The sequence below is a fragment of the Pyxicephalus adspersus genome, chromosome 12 (assembly GCF_032062135.1).
Source record: "Pyxicephalus adspersus chromosome 12, UCB_Pads_2.0, whole genome shotgun sequence".
NCBI classification, from domain to species: Eukaryota; Metazoa; Chordata; class Amphibia; order Anura; family Pyxicephalidae; genus Pyxicephalus; species Pyxicephalus adspersus.
Genome location: NC_092869.1, coordinates 42,368,013 through 42,387,689, shown reverse-complemented (window position 1 = coordinate 42,387,689; position 19,677 = coordinate 42,368,013). Strand labels below are relative to the sequence as shown.

General features: G+C 41.8%; 2 protein-coding genes across 5 annotated transcripts in view; both read right to left on the bottom strand.

Moving 5' to 3' along the window:
- DYNC1H1 (dynein cytoplasmic 1 heavy chain 1) overlaps positions 1–10,778 on the bottom strand; it is a 51,649-nt gene extending 40,871 nt beyond the window's left edge. For all 3 annotated transcript variants that reach the window (XM_072428131.1, XM_072428129.1, XM_072428130.1), the window contains exons 1-9: positions 10,444–10,778; positions 7,434–7,521; positions 6,940–7,113; positions 4,944–5,199; positions 3,660–3,846; positions 3,168–3,439; positions 2,245–2,472; positions 749–1,825; positions 448–627 (exon numbers count right to left, since the gene is read on the bottom strand). In XM_072428131.1, coding sequence (XP_072284232.1) covers positions 448–627; positions 749–1,825; positions 2,245–2,472; positions 3,168–3,439; positions 3,660–3,846; positions 4,944–5,199; positions 6,940–7,113; positions 7,434–7,521; positions 10,444–10,693 — 2,712 coding nt within the window. In that variant the 5' untranslated portion in view covers positions 10,694–10,778. The remainder of the gene's footprint in view (positions 1–447; positions 628–748; positions 1,826–2,244; positions 2,473–3,167; positions 3,440–3,659; positions 3,847–4,943; positions 5,200–6,939; positions 7,114–7,433; positions 7,522–10,443) is intronic.
- A 5,599-nt stretch (positions 10,779–16,377) lies between these two features.
- PPP2R5C (protein phosphatase 2 regulatory subunit B'gamma) overlaps positions 16,378–19,677 on the bottom strand; it is a 66,589-nt gene continuing 63,289 nt past the window's right edge. For both annotated transcript variants that reach the window (XM_072428499.1, XM_072428500.1), the window contains one exon: positions 16,378–18,812. In XM_072428499.1, the coding sequence (XP_072284600.1) occupies positions 18,681–18,812 (132 nt within the window). In that variant the 3' untranslated portion in view covers positions 16,378–18,680. The remainder of the gene's footprint in view (positions 18,813–19,677) is intronic.

Genomic DNA, 19,677 nt, shown 5'->3' with positions numbered 1-19,677 from the left:
CGGTAAAACAGCAATCTCCTAAAATATGTCTGATGAAGAACCATCTTCTTCAGGGTCATAGAATAGCAAGTACATTACATATGTAGGTTAGTGTCTATAGAAGGACTATAGAAAAGGAAAGGAGACCTTAAATACCCCAAAGGACCAACATAAAAGGGGCTATCAGAAAGCTTGTTTATGGTCACCTCACATACCAAAACTAGGATTTAATATTTAATGAAACCCACCAAATACTACTAAGGATAAGATATTACCCAGTCATGGGACACACACACACACACACACACACACACACACACACACACACACATACATATACACACACACACACACACACACTTCCTTATACCTCTATTAGCCTTAGTAGTATGACCATTAGGAAGTAGAGTCTACCCAATCTCCAGTATGTAAATGAAAACAAATTGCAAATTATCCTCAGCTCCTTACCTCCATATCAAGTTTGTTAACCCAGATGGGAAGGTTGGAGTAAGAGTGAAGGTTCAAATCATCAACAGCCTTTTGGATCCTGTTTAAGATCTCAGAGAAAGTTTTGTGGTCATACATGCAAGTCTCCAGAGACCGAACTTCCAAGTCAATTTTCTCTTCGATGATGAGTAGATCGTCCACCTGGGAGACGAAAACAATTAAATTTCAACTACAATGGTAAAAACAGGGATTTAAAGACAACTTTGTGTTAAATAGCTTCTGGAAGCCAATAGACTTGCCACATTTCAAACAGAAAACATACCTTCTCTTGGAAGTTGAAAACAGTTTCAGCCAAACGCTGGACATAAGGATCCAGCTTGTAGGACTCCCAAACCAGAGCTATTCCTTCGGCTATCAAAGCCTGAACCTCCTTCTTTAGGCCAGCAACCAGCAAGCTGATACTGTTGCGCTCCTCAACTTTCTCACAAGTGCGCTCATAGGTACGGACGCTTTCAATGAGAGAAATTGCAAAAGGGTACAGCTGATTGGCCTGGTGGGCTTTATTGACGATGGCCAATGGGACACGGAACCCAAGCCATTTAAGGTTTCGGACTTCTTTTGAGAGGGTTATGATCTCTGGCAGAAAGTTGACTTTTAGCTTGAGCACATTTCCGCTTCTTCCCCTGGCACGAGTGCTTTCAATGGTGAAGATACGACCAGAAACGCCAAGATTACGTTGTTGAACCTTCCTAGCCCAGTCATCGAAAATCTCTTGAGTGTTGAGTTTCATGCGGAAGCTGTCCCCATCTTGTTTGAGTTTTTGTCCTTCCACATGGTTTTCCCACCCTTTGCCAAGAACATCTTCCACTCGCTTCATGTAGGCGGTCAGCTGCCGATCTATTTGCTTGGCCCAGATAATAGAGCCTGAAACTGGTGGAAGGTCTCTGACATGGCTCATCTTGCACGCTTGGCTTTGTGGATACTGTACTTTGAACTTGTCATGAAGGGATTCGATGTCATCTTTTACCCGCTGGATAAGCTGGGTTTGGTACTCACGGATAGCTCCCCTAATGTGAGGTCTAACAAAGAGAGCGTTGAAACGGGAGAAAATTCTGAACATCTCATTGGCGTTTTTGGCTGTGCCAAGCTGATCTCTGAGACGGGCTGTAATTCTGGTCTCAACTCTGTCTATTCTTTCATCGTATCTTTTCAATGCGGCTTCCCATGCCTCTGTGCCTTCTTTTGAGACATCCAAGCCATCTACTTCCTTTACATTCTCATAGGCGAGATTGACCTCCTCAATGGCGTTGGCATCTGCAGCATCAAAAAGGACTTCTGCCACTTTCATGTCCTGAGGTTCAGGTACTTCCCCCTGATTCTGCTGTGCCACTGCTGTAACCTGGATCAACAAGGGGATAATTGTATTCACTTAGTGTTTACAAGTTCATAAACAATTTTATTCTTCAAAATGTTTTTTCAAAAACCAGGGTGCTTCTGTTATACCTTATAAAGCACTCCCTGATTTCTAATAAGGCCAAGCACTTCCCCTGCACTTGTTCAAAAAATACATGAAATAAGCTACTGTCTTTCTTACAACATATAGAAGCATGGTTATAAAGGAGGATTTTTAATGTAATGTTGGGCCCAATGAACTAAAATAAAGTAAAGGTGACTTTAATATCTAAATCAGAGGAAATGGGAAAGGCAGTAACAATTTGCACTGAAATAGTGATAATTCATATGATTTTCAGTTTATGGCCTCCATGCAATCACTCATTTATGACTGTGACCAAGGTCGCTGGTGAAAATTACACATACTTGTGGCCTGAGGACTCGCACAATGACGGCTCTCAGCTGCTCGTGCTGACGCCGAAACTTCCTCATCTGATCCAAGCGGGCTTGAAGTTTCCTGTGGGCTGGATTAATCCTCCAAACCATCTTTAAATTCTCTTCACGTTTGCGTTTCACAATATCTCTCAGGAGAACCTGCAGCTTCTCATATTCATCATCCCAGGTTTGGAAAACCTCAAAGCAGGCAACCATGACCTAAGACAAAAAAAATGAAGCCAATGGCAATTGTAACAGGTTCAAAAAAAAAATGTCAATACAGTGTCTTTGAAGGGTTTTTAATATTTAAAAATTTTGTGTAAAATATTTTTTCCTCAATTCCAGCATTGTACTTACTGTTTCTTTACCCTGATTGCTATGTATCATTAATGTGTGATCACCTTGCTGCTCCTGATCACATGTTCTAGGAAATTTGGAGATAGATTTTATGTTACCAATGTGCTGCTCACTGTTGTCCCTGCTGGAGAGGAAGCTGTACCTGGGAACCTAAGGTGCAAGCTTCTTTTTGTTTAATCCATTCAGTGGCTTTATTTCCCTGACCTCATCTGCTTTTTCAATCTTTCCCCACCAGTCAAAGTAAAAAATGATCCCGAACAAGATTACTATGTACATAATTAGTCGTTTTCTGTGCGCAGCTTCTACAGCAAAGGTATTCTTTTTACTACAACTATGACAGCATAGTAAAAGCCTGTATAGTTTCCTAAACATTTTGAAGTCTTTAGCACAAACACACCATAATTCTTGTAATGAGAAACCAAGTTTGACCTGGTCTTTAGGCTAAGAAAGGTTAGGAATGGCTGCTTTTATTTATAGCAAGATATGAGTACGCTCTTAAGCTACTGATTCATGTAAAATGTGTTTTAGTGACAAGTACACTTTAAACTAATCCATACCTTCTCAAATTCTTCATAAGCCACATGCATAAGTTTCCTGGTGCCCAGAACCTTTAGCAGCTGAGAACTGAGGTCTCTGGAGATTGCTTCCACCAGCCGCAGAGCTCGCTGTATTGGATACTTTGTGTTACGGATTTTTCTGAGGTGGGTAAAGATGGCTACTAGAGCCTGTCTTATTTTGTCCAACTCGGTGGCTGACAACAGGTCGTTCAAAGGGAAGTCTTTCATCAGGGGGTTGTAGTCATTCACAGTTTCCAAGGCTTGCTTGAGACCTATCAAAAAAAAACTCCACATTTATAACAAACCCAACACAAAGCTAAAGTTTTATCTAACAGAACGTAAGCTTAGACAGGTTTCTCTTTTACTTGTGTCATTGACTGGACTTGTTATATGTAGATTTATGATCTGCAGCCCCTTTTATATTGTACTGACACATGACAGGTTGGCTTTCTATAAATAATATTTTGTGTTATTAGGAAGGCTAACACTTACCAGTGTCCGTGTCAAAGCTGACTGTGGCATGGAATCTCTTGCCATGCTTCAAAATATCCAATGTCAGAAGGACCTCTGGACTTTCACGCTTTTCTTGAATGCGGTAGAGCGCCCTTTCCAGGTTCAGCCAGAAACTGATCTCCTGCAGTGCTGTGCCAGATGCTGGGTCGCGGTCTAGTTTTGTTACCTGAAACAGGATTGAGATGGGTTTGGATTGTTGACAGAGCACCAACTTTAGGGATTACTCCTCCCCATAATAGACAAAAAATAAAAGTGTGGTGGACAACAATTAATCTTAACATACAGTATTTATATAGCGCCAAAATATTATGCAGCTCTGTACAAAGTCCATAGTCATGTCACTAGCTGTCCCTCAAAGGAGCTCACAATCTAATGTCCCTACCTCAGTCATATGTCATTATTACAGTTTAAGGCCAAGTTGTGAGGGGAGCCAATTAATCTAATGGCATTGTTTCGGAACGTTGGAGGAAACCGATGCTAACACAGGGAGAAGCTGCAAACTCCATGCAGATAAGGTCCTGGCCGAGATTCAAACCTGGGACCTAGCGCTGAAAAGACCAGAGTGCTAAAATCTGAGCCAACGTACTGCCAATAGTGTAAATCATTATTCAGGTTCCAAAGCCTGCTGATCTGTCAAAAGTGGGGTCATTTTAACTTCCTGTTTGAGACAAACACAAACTTTGCTGCAAAATCCCAAGCAGTGTTGTCAGCCCTTTCTGCTGGACTTCACCCATTTAGGATCCTCTACATATGCATACTTGGATTTCTTTCCATTGCTGCTGCTGTCCCTAGACAGGGTGTTAAGAAAAGGAATGTTGAGAGATGTAGGTCATGGTTAGTGCCTACGTCAGTAGGAACCGACCTCCAAATAACTGCCCCTGAAAGGAATTGTACCAATCTGGTGATGTCACATATCTGTTTCCCTCTACAGGAACAGGATGACGTATAGAAAGAATTAAAGGTAGATTTGGATAATGTCTGGACATACAATGCCTTTAGGTGACCTATTCATTTACTTTGTATGGGAAAACAAAAAGGATCAGTAGCTTTCCATAGGATCGGATAGAAAATGGTTACTTTTTTTGGCCCATTAGTGAACTATCAAAATTAGGACACTGGATTTGTGGCAGCATTGGCCTCCCTTTCTATGTCCTAAATTTCCAAATGGAAAGGAAAATGGGAGAAGTTGGATTGTTGTCATAAAAGTCCTACAAACAACACATGAGACTCAAAAGGTTTATTCTTGGATTAGTGGATTTTTACCTTTTGGATTTCCCGAATCCATCGGTTAACCCCGGACTGCAGCTGATTAAGAAAAGTCGGGTCTTCAACTTTGTCTCCGAAATCTGTAACTTTGGGTTTTTCTCCCCTCTCGTAGCACTGCTTGGCAACATTAGTAATGATTGGATGGATAAGAAGACTTATTTCTGGGATCTCAATGTTCTGCTGCAGGTGTAAGAGACCCATTTCCAGCTCTGCAATCTTCTTCTCAACAGAAGGTGCCATTTTGTCTCCATCTCTGATAGTTAAAAAAAAAACAAAACAAAAAAAACCCCAACATTAAAATGTAATTATTCAAATAAATTATAAAATAACTAATAGGTATGAAACTGATACAATAAAATTGAACAAAATTAATTCAGAATATAAACAGTGTTATCAATATAAAGAGTATCCCTATTTTGTATATTTTCTGGCAGACATCACCTATATTTATTGCTGTTGGAATGTTTTTTTTTTATTTTTAAAAGGATTTCTGTGGAGGCTTTACAAGCAAAAAGCCAATTAACACAAATAAGAATACTACTATAGTACACTATAGTGTATATATACATTTTATTGATTGAAGTATTTAATATGGAAGGGTTTGTTGAGTGCTTATCTCATCACCTAATGCGACTTTCACATTTTATTACTTTTTTTTTACTGTATTAACACATTTTATATAGCAACTTACCAGTACCAAAGATGAGGGATCTGTTTTTTCTGTTTTTATTTTTCTCCCTTTTTCACCAGGTGATTCTAATATTAAGTCTTCATGGGTGGACAAGACTTATTCATTTCACTTGTAACTATGGAGGAGTTGTGTCGCCAGAAGTAAGAAGCAACATCCCCCTCCCTTCCATGACGTTGCTTAATTTATATATACTTGCTTTCGTGTTTTTTTATCTCCTGCAGTATCTTACTGTCTACAAGCACTGCAGCGATGCTCCATAACAAGGGATCTGTGGAACCCTCCTTGAGCAATGAGCACTTTATATTAATAAACCGTATTTATTTAGTGCCAACGTATTACGCAGTGCTGTACAATAAATATGGGTTGCAAATGACAGAGATACAGGAGGAGGGGAGGACCACGCCCCGAGGAGCTTACAATCTAAGAGGTGGGTGAAGTATCACACAATACGTGGGATTCAGACCAAGCTATTAGGGTGACCAGGAATAATAATAAACAGTATCCATAAGGCGCCGACATATTACACTGCATAATATGTTGGCACTATATAAATCCTGATTAGTAATATTTTATAAAGTACTGCACAAAGTCCATTGCTATATTACTAACTGTCCCTAAAGGGGCTTACAATTTATTGTTCCTACCATAGTCATATGTCTATTACAGTCTAAAGTCAATTTTTTGGGTGAATCCCAACTGCATGTTTTTGGAATGTGGGAGAAAAACGGAGAACCCAGAGGAAAGCCACAGAAACAGGAGGCTATATGCAGCACTGTACATTAAAATAGGGTTGCAAATGACAGACCATCTGTAAGGGTGACATTCTTCCCAAAAGCCAGCAATGTAAGAGGAAATTCTCCCAATGGCTACCACACTAATGTACTGTGATCTGTGGATATAATAATAGCAGGGGTTCCCTGAAAACTTGAATGGTATTGCAAGGTGTTCCCCCGCATCGAGAAACACTGCAACGCCTTAATGGGCTCCTTTCAGGGAGAGTTTCCTAAATGGACAACAGTGGTCCATACTTGTTTAATGTATAAAAAATGAACACTAGTCTACATTGGAAACCCAGGTGAATGAGAGACATTGCAGCAGAACAGCACAGAAGGCAGACACATAATAGAGATATGTTAGTGCTTAGCCTTAGTCAGTACAAAGGGCAATGCAGAAGCACAGTAAACTGATAGAGACTCAATAGTAAAACTCGGATTATTGTCTTCAAGTAGCTGCCCTTTGTATCATCGAATGTGTTTGTAACACTGTGTAAGAATGTGTCATCTAATAATAAAGTCACATTACCTGTCGGCTTTTCCAGATTCTCTGATGTAGGACTTGAAGAATGGGGCGACGGCGTTGCTGATGAAAGAATGTAAGGTCTCGTATGGAGAATCTTCGCTGAGCGTGAGAACTCGCAACTGAGATGAAATTGGTTTGTCAGCATCGATAACTGGCGTGCGTTTGATGAACGCCAAGCTATAACAAAGCAAAGATATCAGATTAGTTTTACTTACAATAAAAAAGTGTTGGAAAAAACATTTCTATATATACAAATTTTCTCAAAAATATTAACAGGGTAGGGGGTTGGAGTTACAACCTGGAGCTAAGCTTTAAGAGGTCACAATCACTAAGCTTAAGTAAGAGACTGAATGGCTTTAAAGCCTGACAGGGAAGGAATACATGTAAATAATAAACCAAATGATATGACTGCACTATTATAACAACTCAAGCATGGAAACATGTTACTGCAAATGTTAATTCAGAACAAGAACTATAAGTAGGCCCATTGCTTTTACCTGTTTGACTTAAGTCCATAGTGGATATCAATATTGACATTGTAAGAAATGAATTCTCTCTCCTCTTCTCCTTCATCACCAACATCCTCTGTGTAAAGAAAAGAGTTATTAGTCTGAAGCACAAGGTAGGGGAAAACAAACTTTGGGTAAAAGGTTCACTTTATTTCATTGTTGGGATTTATGGTCTTACAGCTGAGCTCAAGCAAGAGAAAGTCATAACCAGACAGAGGAGGAATACAAGTAAATAATAAAACAAATTCCGCTCAATGAAAAGGGGTATAACAAAGGAGCAGCACCTCCACCATCTAGGTAAAATGTTTAAAGCCCCACAGGCCTGATGTTATTTATATTGGACACTCTCCAACATTACAGTGTTTCTCCCCGGCCCCTTTTAGCTGGGTGCACGGCCTGGTACTTTTCAGCAACCACCTGGCAGTTTTTGGGTGGATACTGATGAATTGGGTCACAATACAGGGGATCCCACCCAGCTTAAAAAAAATTCTGGGTTCAACACTGTGGACGCTTTTCTGAGAATCCCTTTAATCAGCAACCCAAATCCGCTCACAAAATATTAAGAAAGCTGATCGCAGCTCCATGATCTTTTACAAGAGGACGGCTCCTTTAATATTGCAATGCAGAATTTTCCAGACACACCTCGAAGAGCAAAGACAAAAAGCATCAAAGAAATAGCTCTAAAAATCCCTGAACGTCATTTTTCATTGCGGGCTCCTGTTCTGTACACATCAATGGTGCCTGCAAAGTTAAAGCAAAACTAAACTCCCAACATTTTTACTTTACATAGAAGGGCAATCAAGACTGGGAGCACTGAGGCTCCCAGGATACCTATGTCACACATCCTCTGGCTGCTCCTTCTGCGCATGCCCTGATCTCGAGCATGAGCAGAAGGGGCATTTTTCCACCAAGGGGAAAAAGAGGCCGATCTCACGCATGTGCAGTTAGATCAGCTTTTTTCCCCCCCTTCATAGCGGCTATGTCACCCGATCTTGCACCTACGCAGTGCTAGATTGGGTAACGTAGCAAGAAGACCGGAAGAGAAGGCAGAACATGACGGCACAGGGCCATGTTCTGGGGAAAAGGGATTCTAGGATGACGCGGGCCTGAATTGCAAGAAGGACCAGCGTCATCGAGGGATCTGCTGGATTAAAGGTAAGTGTAATTTTTTGTTTCATTTTAGTTCCTACTTTCCCCACCTCTTAGATTGTAAGCTCTTCTGAGCAGGCTCCTCTCCTTCTCCTGTATCACTGTCTGTATCTGTCTGTGATTTGCAACCCCTATTTAATGTACAGCGCTGCGTAATATGTTGGCGCTATATAAATCATGAATAATAATAATAAAGTACTGCTTTAAAGAAAAAAGTCTCTGGGTCATACGAGCTGAAGCAAACATTCCTCTTAGTGAATGCTGCAATTGTTTGTTTCCATGTGACAGTGATACATTATTCACACTCATTATCTCTCATTATCTATGTATGTTTTCACACATACATTATCTCCCCTCACAAATATTTACCAATAAATAATAGCTGAGGTCTATCATGTAAAAAATAAAACACCTGGAAATACCAATGTAACCATTGCACACATTAACCCTTTATATACAATGACAATTGCTGGTCAGCCCTTAGGTGTGGCAGCTGCACCCCAATGGTGAACCGGCCAGGAACACTTCCTGTCCTAGGGTGACAACGCTTTTAAAGCAGGAATACATCATACTTCTTTTCCAACATAATATAGGGAGTGTTGTGTAGTCCATAAGTAGAACTAGGAACAGACAAGGCAGGGTTTCTGAACCGGGGGTTGCTGGGGGTTCCGCCAGCAGTTTGTGCCTCCCATGTCAGTTTAGGTGACAACAATGATGTTTTTGGCAATCTGTAAAGGTGGCATTTTTCCCCACTGACTAGCAATGGAAGAGGAATTCTTCCCAGTGGCCCCCATGCTAATGTACTGTGAGCTGTGGGTATAGTAAATATAGAAGGGGTTCCCTGATGACCTGAAAGTTATGGTGTCAGATTTATTAACCTGATGAATATTTAAAGTGATTATGGGCCGAGCGTCTGCTTTTCCATTGTGTTTACCCCGCTGGCTCCCACACCCCGCAGCAACAAACAGGCCGGATATGTGCAGAGGTGGAGCAAATATTCTATCAACCCAAAGGAAGAGATACCTGCTGCAAGTGTCAAGCAGCAAATCAGTGGCATTACAAGACACAGGAGGGCAGAAAATGGGGTGTATTACCTCTCCTTTAGCAGCTGTGCCCCCCCCCCCCCTCAAACCCAGAGCTCATTGACATGCAAATTCTGACCTGCAAAAGAAAAGTCAATGGCTGTCCCCACCTTCTGACTCCATGACTAGGTAAAGCAGCCCACCCAAGGGAGAGGACAGGAGTCATGCACTTTGCTTCCCCCAGCCCATATCATCATATAGCAGGATCCCAGTTTCCGGGGGGCTTACAAAGGTTCAGCAAGTTGAAAGAAGTGTGCAAAAATGAGAAGCTGCACTTCATATCTATAGCATATATCAGCTAGAAATAACCTGCATGCATTATTGCTCAGGGCTCCTGAGAAGAGTGCAGGAATGGGTGCTGTGAAAGCCATGTACAGCACCTTACCAGGCACCTGCATTGCAGAGAGACCCAGGGATGAGGTCCATGGATCTTAAATACTAAACAGGGAAGGTAACAATCAGATTTGGATTTGTGAGGACCATTGTGCAATAGTGAATGAAGGGGTAAACCAATATGTAATGGAAATTAGGTGGCACTACATAGGTGAATATAGCAATATTGGGTGAATCTGGCAGGAGAATGGTGCAAAATTGTACAATGTGCAGAAAGGTGGGGTCCATGCAGTACAGCCAGTTGCCAGTAGAGTGCGCTATGGCACATAATTGAAGCCGTATACAAAGGGGAGCAGTACGGGATGGCACCAGGAGGCGTCGCTGCACTCCAGGGATCACCACACCCATGACACAGCAGCCGGCAGCGGCCTCACCTTTTAGCGTGCTCCGCTCCACCAGGACGGTGTGCACCTGCGGGTCTGACAAGAATTTCCTCATCTGCTCCAGGGCGCTCTTCTCCTCCAGCGCCGACTCCAAGGAGGCCGGGGCTTCCCCGCCATCTTCCAGCAGCAGCGGCACCAGTTTCCTGATGTGCTTCTGCAGCACTGAGGTGTCCGCCACATTCTGCACCGCAGACACCTCCAAATTTCCCGAACTGTCATCTGCACCGCCGGTGTCCGTCATGACTGCAGCGAACCGAATACCGCTCAGCCAGAAAGTGACAGGGAGAGGCTGCTGTCTCCGCCACACACAGGAGGAGGAGGAGCTGCGTGGTTACGTCACTGGGCAGAGGAATTCTGGGATTGTAGTTCACTCAGGGAGTTTCTGTCAAAGGTTCTGGGCGGGACTGGACTACGAGTTCCGACATGCACCGTGGCTGAGCCGCAGTATTACATGGCGCTATAGAGAGGGGAGGAGCTGCCGACATGATTGGGCTGGATCACCTGCTCCGACCAGGCCACGCCCATTCTTTATCCTATTGTCTCTGTGTTTGCAGGATCTCACAGCCCCTCCCACTTTATCTTCGCCACACCCCCTTTCCATCTCTTGCTATAGACTGTATGCAGTGTTCCTCTACTCAGCCCCGCCCACTCTCCCTTCGTCACAATCCTTTTCCATCTCTTATCATATACTGTATCGTGCAATGCAGTGTTCCTCTACTCAGCCCCTCCCACTTTCACTTCCGCTTGTCATTGTGTGACACACCCATCTCCACTTCTTCAAGTTGTCATTGGGTACTATGCAATATTCCCAGCCCCTCCCACTGCACCTGTGTCACGCCCCTTCCCCCCATACCTTTTTATTGTCATTGTGTGGCTTTCTATGAAATGGTCCAGCACTTTTTAGCCCCTCCCACCGTCCCCGTGTCACGCCCCTTTTCCATTCCTTCCAGTTGGTATTGGGTACCATTGGGTGTGGCTATGCAGTGTTCGATCACTTCTCAGCCCCTTCCATTATTACAGCCAATAGGCCAAACCTGAAAAAGGATTTATGTAAAAAATGAGAGATGTGATATTGTCCAATGAAAAAAACATAAATTCACAGGACAAAACAAAGCTTGCCCCTGTGCCCTCCTGTGCTATGTGTCCCTGCTCTATGCTTTTTTAATTTAAGCCACGCCCCTGCTCTATTTTGTTCAATCATAAGCCACGCCCCATGACCTGGTATTTCACCTAAGCCACGCCCCCTGCCCGGAGCTGTTTTATACCCAAGCCACGCCCCCTCTCTATTGCCCCTGTGTGCCACACCCCTACTTCATTCTTTTCACACTGTAAGCCACGCCCCAGCATTATTCTGTTCTCACTGTAAGCCACACCTCTGTGCCACCCTATTGTCCCTTGGTGCCACCCTTTTGTCCCTCTGTGCCACACTCCTACTCATTGTAAGCCACACCCCTGCTTTTTTCTTTTATTACTGTAAGCCACACCTCTGCTCCATTCTTTTCTCACTTAGCCACACCCCTGCTCTATTCTGTTCTCACTGTAAGCCACACCTCTGTGCCACCCTATTGTCCCTGTGTGCCACACCCCTACTCCATTCTTTTCTCATTGTAAGCCACACCTCTGCTCTTTTCTTTTCTCACTAAGCCACACCCCTGCTGTATTCTATTCTCACTAAGCCACACCACTGCCAATTTCTGTTCTCTGTAAGCCACGCCCCTGCATTCTATTCTCACTGTAAGCCACACCTCTGTGCCACCCTATTGTCCCTGTGTGCCACACCCCTACTCCATTCTTTTCTCATTTTAAGCCACACCTCTGCTCTACTCTATTCTCACTGTAAGTCACACCCCTGCTTAATCTGTTTCCAGTGTAAGTGACGCCCCTGCTTTATTCTGTTCTCACTGTAAGCCACTCCCCTGCTATTTCCTATGAGTGTGCCATGTCTTCCTTCTCCCGTTGTCCCCATGTACCATGCTACTGTTCATTGTTCTACCCAATTTCTTCATCCTGCTGCCACAGTGCCACTCTATCTTGCCCCTTCCTGTTGTCCTCTAATGAGGAGGAGTGGGAGGGGCAGTGCTGTGGTCCAATCAGGCCATGCTGCAGTGCACATGTGCAGACTGATGTGAAAGGAAGAGAAGGTTCATCGTTGTGATTTTTCTTTGCAGCCCATTCACATTGTGGGAATGGCTCCATGACGGCCAAAGACAGTTGTCCAAATGATCCTGGCCATCCATTTTAGAAGAATCCAGTGGTGGGAAAAGAACTGAGGGAACAGCTCTGGGTTACAGGTATGTATTACAGCAAAACTTTATTATTATATTCAGGTAACTGTATGGCAGAGGATCTGAACACCAACCAGGTCAGCAATGGTATTGTAGAAGCCTGCCACCTTATGGTTGGGCAATAGTAATGCAAGGGGATGCTAGGAGGGAGGTCAGTGTGCTCCTCCAGTTGGGGAGTGATGCATATGCAATTCCTTAGGCCACCACCAGGCATGCAGTGACTTACCACACACTCAACCACACCCCTATTCAATAGAATAGGAGCGGCTGAGGATCCTTTTATGCATGCTCTTTCATTGCAGTTTGGTTCTTAGAAGCGTCATGTTGCTTCTGGCTGCACAGTTGCTTTTGTTCCTCTTGCACAAGAACTGCACCGGTACCTGCAGTGCATTTTCTCTGAGCTCAAGGGGCAGCTAAAAGTTCATTTTCAAACCACACATCTGAAAGAGGTCTCACCCTGAGGCTATTAATCCGCTGCCTGTCCATTGTGTTTTGTTTTTTTTTTTTTACATTTTTGTAATGGTCAGATTCTCCTTATTGCTTGAAAAGATCTAAATAAATGTGAGAGCATTTGCTAATAATGACCACGGGGTGTCGCTCTCTTCAAATGTCTAGACTGCCTAGGAAAGTACTGCAAGCACTGCACGTGTTGGGGTTGGTATGATGATAATTAACATCCATTAATGTTTTTGATATATTCTGAATAATGATTGTAAAAAAACAAAACACTTTTATTACTCTGAACAAGATTCTTGACAGTGCCAAATTTGGACAATGCCAGCAAAATGAGTATTGGTGCCATCACCTGCAGTCTCCACCAAGGACATATGTGACAACTTGACACCACAGGAGCACAATTAGAGGACAATTGTCATCTTCAGTTTTAAGACCATTGGTTGGGATGTATTTTTTTTCTTTGTTCCTGTGCAAACACAAATAAGCACAGGGGGATGGGATTTCTGGGACGTCTTTTACATGTACCATTGCCATGGTTGCAGGGACATGATGGTTTGATTCGTGATTTTTTGGGGAAGTAATAATCAAAGACAAATACGATGTGAATTGTAACCTATGTTACTGCAAAATAAAGGTGCAAACCTGGCCTAAATAATTTCCCTGTGATCCTGACATGGGAAGTGTTCTTTTACCGCTTCCTGGTCTAGCGTGACAACGCTATTTCCTGCCTCCATACTGTAATTCTGTATTGTCACATGGATGCTTAAAGTGGCCACTGATTTACCGGGCACGGTTCAGTGTTGTCACCACCAGGAAGTGTGCTTTTTGGAAAAGCATGTAGCCATCTCAAGTGCATGTGGGAATAGCTGCAGATAAGCAGCAGGGGTGTGGCATACAGTAAAAACAGAATAGAGCAAGGGTGTGGCTTACAAGGGAAAAAATAGAGCAGGGGCGTGGCTTACGGGAGAACAAAAATGGGCAGGGGCGTAGCTTACAGGGAGAACAAAAATTGGGAAGGGGCATGGCTTACAGGAAGAACAAAGATGGGCAGGGGCGTGGCTTAGTGAACAGAATAGGGCAGGGGTGTGGCTTACAGCGAGAACAGAATAGGGCAGGAGCGTGGCCTACAGTGAGAACAGAATAAAGCAGGGGCGTGGCTTACAATGAAAACAGAATGGAGCAGGGGCGTGGCTTACAATGAAAACAGAATGGAGCAGGGGCGTGGCTTACAGTGAAAACAGAATGGAGCAGGGGCGTGGCTTACATGGCTTACAGTGAGAACAGAATAGAGCAGGGGCGTGGCTTACAGTGAAAACAGAGTAGAGCAGGGGTGTGGCTTACAGTAAGAACAGAGTAGAGCAGGGGTGTGGCAAACTTGTAACTTGATACAAAGTTACAATGTCACAGTCCGATCACTGGGAGGGAAGGAGACTAAGGAAATGCTTCCTCCTTCCTGCAGCAGACCATCTCAGCCCGGATAAAGTCTTTTAAGAAAAAAACAGCAACAGCAAATGACCAACACACCAGGATTGCAGTCATGAGGACTTATAAAGCTGCTGATTGTCCAGGTTATGTAGAATCTGCAGAGCAGTTTGTACAAATAACAATGATGCACCCATCAGCAGGGACAGTTGGGACGTGGGCGTCGTTTTGTTTTTCTCCATCGGTGGAGGATTTCCCGCTACCTCCTGTTTATCCAACAATCTAGAGCAGATTTGTAGAGCGGTGGGGGAGATAAAAACAATCAGATATCACGGTACGGTGTGCATTGAAGAAAATATGGCAGCTGCTGATTTGTTTTTAAAGGGGCGGGCTCTGCTCTCCACTCAGCGAGTGACTAGAACAAGCATGCACCCAGTGAAGTCTAAAAGGCTGAATTCTGCTGTTCAGTAACCACAGAACATATGTACAGAAAAATGTCACCAATTAGATGGCCATACATGCAAAAATCCCAACCTGTGCACTTGTTTAGGGTCAGTAACTGAAGAAAAGGATGAAGATGGCCATCCTAAAACCTCACACCCAGACTCAGATTTTCCTAAGGGTGGCCACCTTAGGAAAGGCCTGGAGAACAATTACCCACCTCAACACAGGAGGGAGTTGTGTTTGGAATTCCTACCAAGATAACACAGCTAGAGATAACACTCCAATAGGCATAGGAAAATGTTGGATTTCTGACAGGATCACATTTTTTCTCCCCATGTATCAAACATATACACCAGAACACTTTTATAGAACAAATAAGACCAACTGTGTACACATGCTTGTGGAAGATTCTATACAGGTTTTCTTGTGTATCCACTCCCCTCCAAATGTCTATACTCAAATATAAACCAAGGTACCTACTTTTTCCTGAAAAAAAAAACAAAACAAAAAAACTACATTGACTCAAATATAAACATAGGGAACCAAATGCACCCATTACAGCTAAAACAGTAATCAAAAGAAATTCCAATAAAATAAATGTGAAAAATATATCCATGGTGAGTTCTTTTTGAAAACATTTCAAAGGGAAAAAAAATAAAATCACACAGGCTCTGTCTGTTTAGATTTTTTCCTGTACTGTGAGTTGGTTATGATTGGTCACTTGTTCCTAAATGATCTTTTGTGCAATACTATGGCCACCATTAGATGGTGCTGTGTCCTAATGTAAACTCAACAAAAGTCTGTTATACACTTTAAGTGAGGACACAGAGCCATCTAGTGGCCCAAGCATAAACAAATTCTTTTTCAGGTCAAACATTTTTGTTTATACTTGAGTACATATATATCCCCCATAATATTAAAACCTCCTTCTCAGTTGAAGAGTTGTCATGAACACAGCTACCATCATTGAAAGTCATGTCCTTTATTGAATCCAAATAATACACCAATAGTTTTTAAAACTATCCAACAGCACATTAAATATTAAGTGCTTAAATGTTTTTTTTTTTTTTTTTTTTAATACAGAATGCCTAAAACGAGAAAATAAAAGTCTGAGAACAGAATGAGAAATCTTTTATACGGTAAGAGGCAGTAAGGACAATCCAGTTGTTGCTCAACTACATCTGTGTTGTCAAATGTACAGCACTGGTGACTTTTTTTTTTATTCTTCTTTAAACCGCACGGCGTGTTTAAAAAGAAATCAGCCCATTCGTTCTGCGCAAAACTGCAATTTGTACACAGGACCATTTTGTACAAAATATGAAGTCTAAAGTTTTATTACTTATTACCATAAAACAAAGTACAATGTATGTACAATATTAAAATGAAGCCATACTACAGCCACGCTAAAAAGACACTTGTCATAGTACTTGTTGACATTCCTGATGTACAGGGTAAAACTGTGGGGAAAAACAAATTAAAAAGGTGAAGGATGAACTTTACCAAGGGGAAACAATCACCAAAAAAAATTCCCAAAACGTCCATGTTTTTATTAGTTTGGTATTATCTCCACGACGTCTGAGGATGATTAAAAAACACAATGGTTATTTATGGATTATAACAGTTTTCTCCCCAGCCCCTTTTAACAGGACGCACTACCCGGCACTTTTCAGTAACCACTCGGCTGTTTTTGGGTGCTTACTGATGAATTGGGTCACAATACAGAGGCCACCACCCTTCTTTACATTCCTACATTTCTGGGGAGAATACAGTATGGTTAAACCACACAGAACAAATAGAACAGGAGAAAACAAAAAAGTCCCATGGTGTTTTTTACCCTTTTTTTGGTGAATGTTTATCTTCAATAAAGAACAAGCGAACCAAAAAGTTGAACAAAAATAGATGAGTTTACACAGTCAACCAAACATCGATATACAGGCGGCAAGTTGGGGAAAATGAAAAAGGGTTGAAGCGTTCTTTCTAAAGCCCATGTACATGGAAAAAGAAAAAAAAAAACAGCAAAAGATGGAGGTTCAAACAATGGTATACCAAAATACGACACACAAGCACCTAGCGCCCCTTCAAAAGAATATTCCCGATTTCAAGCTGTTTTAATTCTTTATATATGGAACAAGTTCGGATCTCCATTGCCTTTTCTCTGCTGAAAAAGTCCCTCTGAAAGTTTGGCATAAAAGCCAAAATAGAAGAAAAATATCCCCCGTACAAAAACTGAAATTCGCCCTGAAAAAAAGGGCTTTTAAACGGAGCTATAACAAACTACCACAATAGAGCTTTTTTGTTTTTGTAGTACTTAACATTTTCTCGACTAATACTTATTGACCTGGTTTGATGAGTTTTTAAAAGGCTTTTGCAGAAAAAAAAATGCAAAAAATAAAATAAAAAAAAATTCAAACAATAAATCAAAATAAAATAAAAAAAATGAATACTGGCCACCCTGAGATCAAAAAAAAAAAAAAATCGGCTTGCTCTAAACCCTGACGAAACATGCAATGTAACCTAGGTGAAATCTTAGCAGCATCTAAAAATCAAACAGCAACAGACGTATTTACAGGTTCACCGCTGAGGTCTATTTCGAGAGTGTGCTTCTAAAATAGAACTTTAGAACGTATGAAAACACTCCGGCTGCCATCGAGGTCTTGTTTTCTTAGGACTAAGTTTTTTCAAACTTTTGATATAAAACTCACAAAAGCCTTCCTCCAAAAATATACACATTTTAAACAGCCAACAGCTTCTACATTATTGTATACGTGTTACAATGGCTACTAGTGATTAAAAAAAAAGTCCTAAAACTCTGCCAACATTGGTGTTTTCTAAGCATGAAGAAAAAGGTAAGCACGCCCATACCCAGGAACATGATCAGCAGTGAAACAGATTTTTATTATCAGAAGTTTTTTTAACACAAGCTTTTTTTCCCTTTATTTTTATCATTTTTTTTTAAATGCACGTTACTTGTGTCACCGGATGGTAGTGGAACGGTCCTTTAGTGCACTTTTTTTTTTTATAGAAATGGTTCGGTAATACTTAAAGGATGATGATGTGATGAAGACTGACAGGAATATGGCTTTTCAATACACAAAGAAAAGAAACAGAACAAGATCGAGCCTCCCCACCCCAAAAAAAAAAGAAGAAAAAATTCAATGTGAGATTGTCAGAGAAAAGGTTAACAAAAAAAAAAAAAGTCTACGCAGCACATGCAGTTAAAGCCAAGAATTGTTCCCCCTAGTCAAAAATATATCAGAGACTCAAGTTAAAAGAGGAAAAGGAAAGAGGTTAGTACATTGACCAAGTAACATGTTTCTGAAGCACCAGTGTCCTTGTCATGGCTTTCTTTCAGAATTTTATTTTTCAACCACCAGAGCGGCTGACGTAACTGCGTCGTTCTGCACATATCACAGAAGCAAGTTTTTGTTACCATTGTTTGAACGTCTGATCTTAGGCTGTTACGCTGTAAGTTATTGCCTACAGAACAGGGTTGAAGAAAGCTTGAACTGCATTTTAAAGAAATTGGTATGGCACAAAAAAAGTAAATTTTTTTTTCTACTGTGTAACTGCTTCTGGAGTGGGGGGAAAGGGAGGAAAAAAAAATCCACAAAGTATGATAGTCTAATGCCCGTCGTGGGTTATTAAATCATCAGCTCGGCAATGAGATTCCAAGGCTTTCATGGTATAGATGTCCTGAGGCAATTCTGACTTGCGTCGTACGAGAGGTCTGTCCTTCTTTAAATCTTTTTGAGCCTGGAAACAGAAAGGAAAAAAAAGTATTGAGAGGAATGCAATGTTTTACAGGTAGGTCATGTAGTATGGTTTGGCCTGCACTGCAAGGGGTCAAATGATTGGTGAAAAATATTTTTAAAGAACTTTTAATACTTTTGTTAGAGGGATGCAGGAAACTTGCACCTTGGCTATACTGCCACAGTCAGGATTGGATACCAGCAGCAGTGCTCAACCAAGAATTTTTTTTAAGCCAGGTGGGAAGGAATTGTAGGTGGTTAGCACCCCCTGTAGTGTGACCCAACTCATCAGTAAGCACCCAAAAACAGCCGGGTGGCTACTGAAAAATGCCGGGTGGTGCACCCAACTAAAAGGGGCCAGGGAGAACTCACGAGCAGGCAGGCCGGGGTAAAGAAATTTAGCCTTTCATACTCCTGATGAAGCTTTCCTTTTGAAAACGAAATGCGTTGAGTGGGCGCTAAGACCACTATAAGAAGTTGATGACTTGGGAGTGTTATGTCTATGATATTCAGTTGACATTTGTAAACATAATTGTGAATAATTGTGCACATTGTTCCAGCTGTGATTGTGGCGCTTGTATATATTTGTATCTCCTAGACTGTAAGCTCTTCGGGGCAGGGCCCTCTGCTCCTCCTGTGTCAATGTCTGTATCTGTCTGTCATTTGCAACCCCTATTTAATGTACAGCGCTGCGTAATGTGTTGCTGCTATATAAATACTGTTTATTATTATTAATAATAGTAATAATAATAATATATTTCTAGTGTGGGGAAAACAATTTTTTAGAAAATGTTATTTGCAACCATTTTAACATGGTTGGTATTAAAAAATAAAGGTTTTGTATATATTTTTACATTTATGCCTTTAAA